The 3,422-nt window shown below is 57.6% G+C and overlaps 2 protein-coding genes across 2 annotated transcripts in view; one reads left to right on the top strand and one right to left on the bottom strand.

The window, feature by feature from the left end:
- Positions 1 to 299: 299 nt before the first annotated feature.
- Positions 300 to 2,493, bottom strand: DOLK (dolichol kinase). The gene has a single exon (XM_011931244.1). It carries the CDS (start codon positions 2,066 to 2,068, stop codon positions 452 to 454), a length of 1,617 nt encoding a protein of 538 aa, XP_011786634.1. The 5' UTR covers positions 2,069 to 2,493; the 3' UTR covers positions 300 to 451.
- The window catches only part of NUP188 (nucleoporin 188kDa), a 96,032-nt gene continuing 95,095 nt past the window's right edge, over positions 2,486 to 3,422 (top strand). Inside the window, exons 1-2 of the mRNA XM_011931446.1 lie at positions 2,486 to 2,549; positions 2,771 to 2,942. Coding sequence (XP_011786836.1) covers positions 2,486 to 2,549; positions 2,771 to 2,942 — 236 coding nt within the window. The remainder of the gene's footprint in view (positions 2,550 to 2,770; positions 2,943 to 3,422) is intronic.

Genomic DNA, 3,422 nt, shown 5'->3' with positions numbered 1-3,422 from the left:
TAATCCCAGCACTTTGGGAGGCCGAGGTGGGCGGATCACCTGAGGTCAGGAGTTCGAGACCAGCCTGACCAACATGGAGAAACCCTGTCGCTACTAAAAATACAAAATTAGCACGTGGTGGCACATGCCTATAATCCCAGCTACTAGGGAGGCTGCGGCAGGAGAATCGCTTGAACCTGAGAGGCAGAGGGTGCGGTGAGCCGAGATCGCACCACTGCACTCCAACCCGGGCAACAAGAGCAAAACTGTCTCAAAAAAAATAAAAAATAAAAAATAAGTATCAGCAAAACTAGAACTAGGAGCTTTGATTTTTATTTTAAATCTGAATCAACTGAAAAATCAAATCTGCTTTTCACACCGTGGCTCTTCATGTCCAAGTAGCTGTCTGCTGTGGGGACTGTTTGCCCTCCCCATGTCTGTTTCCTCTGTCACTGCTGCTGCACTGTAACAGCTAGGCCATCAGCAATATCAGGAGGTAGAGAGGCAGAAGGAGATTGTCTATCTGTGTAGTGTATGCTTCCAGGAGGGACACAGTGCTGATGGACCCCAAAATCCAAGCATAACTGTAGTTTAGGTCCACTCCACTGTCAAAGATTAAGATCAGAGCTACAGAAATGATTTGCGCAAATATAGATGTCATGGTCCCCTCAAAAGTCTTTTTGGTTCCAGGCCAGCGGATCTCCCCCATGGTGCTACCAAAGATGGAGGCCACAGTATCACCCACACCCACAGCCAGGACACCGGCATAGGGGACGAGGGCCCTGGCTCCCCCCAGGCTACCCTTCTGTGTGCAGGGTCTGGGGATCAGCCAGATGGGAAGAGACATGCCCAGGAGCAGGTAGATGTGTGTCAGAATGAGTGGTCCACTGTCTCGTTCATCCAGAAAAAGGGACAGGAGGCTCCGTAGAGTGTGACCCAAGGGCTTGATGCGGAAGTAGCGCACATACTCCAGGAAGATGAAGACCGCCAGACATACAGTGGCAGCTACATAGAGCAGTGGCCGGTCAAAGATGATACCTGGGATGTAGGTGGCTACCACAATGAGGTGGAAATACTTTCGGGCGATGGTGGGGGCCTGGTGCTTCTTGGACTCGGAAGATGACCGCTTGGCATTCTGGTACAGCACCACCAGGCAGGCCAATGTGGCCAGCAGAGACCAATAGGCTAGGAGGTAGATACGGGTGTCTGTCTGGAAGAGGAACTGAAGAAGCCAGAGCAGGGGGTTCCTGCGGATGAGCCGGTGCAGCCAGGGTAGGACCACACCAAGGCTCAGCACACAGGTCATGAGGTGGAAGAAGATGGAAGAGGCCCAGGTGCCCGAGTCCATGAAGACAAAGAGAGTGCTGAAGAAGATGCCCATGAGTACCATCCCTACTACCACCACCAGCAGGAAGAAGTCCACTGGGTCCCCCTGACTTTCCACCAGTGTCAGAGAGCGCTTGATGAGCTGGTTGAGGACAAAGCTAATGCCACCCAATACCAGCAGTGCCTCACCAGGGGTGAAGCAGCGGGGCAGCAGGTACAGCAGGATCATGTTGAGATAAACGAAGATCAGCAGGACTTCCAGGACTTCGATCACTTCCCCCACGCTCAGCGAGTGCTTCATGATATAAATGATAACACCTCCAGCCAAGCCCAAGATGACACAAGTGTTGGTTGGCACTGGGCGAGTGATACCGAGCGCCAACACTGATGAGAAGAGGGCCACTGCCATGCCAGTGGCTGCCACCACAATGCCAAAACGCTCAAAGAACGGGTTCCCAGCAGCCTGGCACCGTTCCTTCATGACTAGTCCAAATAAAGGCATGACCATGGAGGCGGGCAGAAGGCCACTGTTTGCGGACATTCGGAACTGGAAGACGGCGCTTCCCTGCTGTAGCAGCCGGTCCCACTTGTATTGGACATAGAAGGCCTGCACTGCGAGGGCCACGGCGCACCACGAGTATCGGTCCCATACGGTTGCGTGGATGCTCAGAACCACTGCAAACACTACTGCCGCCTCTGCCAGCACCGATCCACTCAGCGGAGCCCCAGGCCCCGGGGCCGGCGATGGGCACTCTCGGGTCATGTCTCTAGACCTGGGGCTTCACGGAGGCCAGGGTGACTACGGATGTCCTAGACTTCGGGCCCCTCAGCCCCGCCAAGCAGAGGGAGGCACTTTCACCCGGCCAGCAACCTTCTCCCTCCGTTCTCCAACAGCGAGGAGGGAACTCCACCACAGGTCACTCTCTGCGGCCTGGGAGCTGGCGCCCGGCCACCCCCCACAGCCTCCAACCTACGGCGTAGACGTCGCCACTCTGCAGCCTTCCTCTCAGTTACAGCCGCCCCCGCTGCCGGCTCCTCACCTCTTTGGGCCTCGCCATCTTGGCACTGCCCCGCGGCAACGTCACGTGATCAAATCCCCGCCCACGCTCCCGATCCGGGGGCGAGCGGTCACGTGGGCATGGCGTCTGGGGGCGGGGTTAGAGCGCGCGCGCGCGCGAAGATGGCGGCGGCCGCCGGCGGGCCGTGTGTGAGGTGCGGAGCGGGTCGAGTGGACCTGGGTGGCTGTGAGGCGCGGGGTCAAAGCCGAGCGGAAGAGGGGCGGGAATTGGAGGCGGGATGTGGCGACGGTGGCAGGGCCAACCCCGGCTGGGTGGACGGGCACCGAGACAGGAGGCGGTTACGTCCAAACGGTCCCTGCGCGCGGGGATCTGAAGAGTCTTCTTCAGGAGGGGGGCCGGCTCTTCACGCCTTCGCTCCGCGGTTGGCCTCCCATCTCCTCATCCAGGGCACTTTGCCTTCCTCTCCTCTCACCTCCGGCGCGTCCCTTGGCGCCCCGCCCGCGCTTCCTTGTCCGGCCGTGACGCTCCCTCGAGCCACGGGGAGCTTTGCGGTCGCCTCGGGTACCCCCCACCCACGTCCCTGCTGCAGGCTCCCCCAGTGTCCTGCCCCGGCGTCGAGTGCGCCCTGCTGGCTCCACAACCTCTCCCGCGATCTGTTCTTGTTAGGATTTTGTTTCGGGTTGAGCGGAGCCGCACTTGCGGTTTCTGCCCTCTCCACGCCTCGAATCGTTCTTTTCTTGCATTGAATCAGTCAGCGAGCATGTCCAAATCCTCCAAGAGATTTAAGGGACTGAACTAGGCTTTAGGGACAAGGAGATGAAATATTATATACGAAAGCTACAATTCTCACAAAGTGCTTTCTAGCGTCAGACCCTGATGGAGCGCTTCCCATGAGTTACCTCATTCAATTCTCGCAACTCCGAGAGGCGCCTTGTATTTCACAGATGACTCAGAAGTCCGGCTCAGAGCTAGCCAAGTGATAAAGAGAGGATTCAGGCTGAAGTCTGCGTGCCTCCAGTGCTATAACCAGACCACCACGCCTCCCTCCGTTTTCCACATTGCAGCTCGAAGGTCTTCGGTCTTCCCACCACCCTCCCT

This window comes from Colobus angolensis, unplaced genomic scaffold (genome assembly GCF_000951035.1).
Source record: "Colobus angolensis palliatus isolate OR3802 unplaced genomic scaffold, Cang.pa_1.0 Scaffold9, whole genome shotgun sequence".
In the NCBI taxonomy this organism is placed as follows: Eukaryota; Metazoa; Chordata; class Mammalia; order Primates; family Cercopithecidae; genus Colobus; species Colobus angolensis.
The sequence above is the reverse complement of the archived record's forward strand: the minus strand, read 5'-3'. Positions and strand labels throughout refer to the sequence as shown.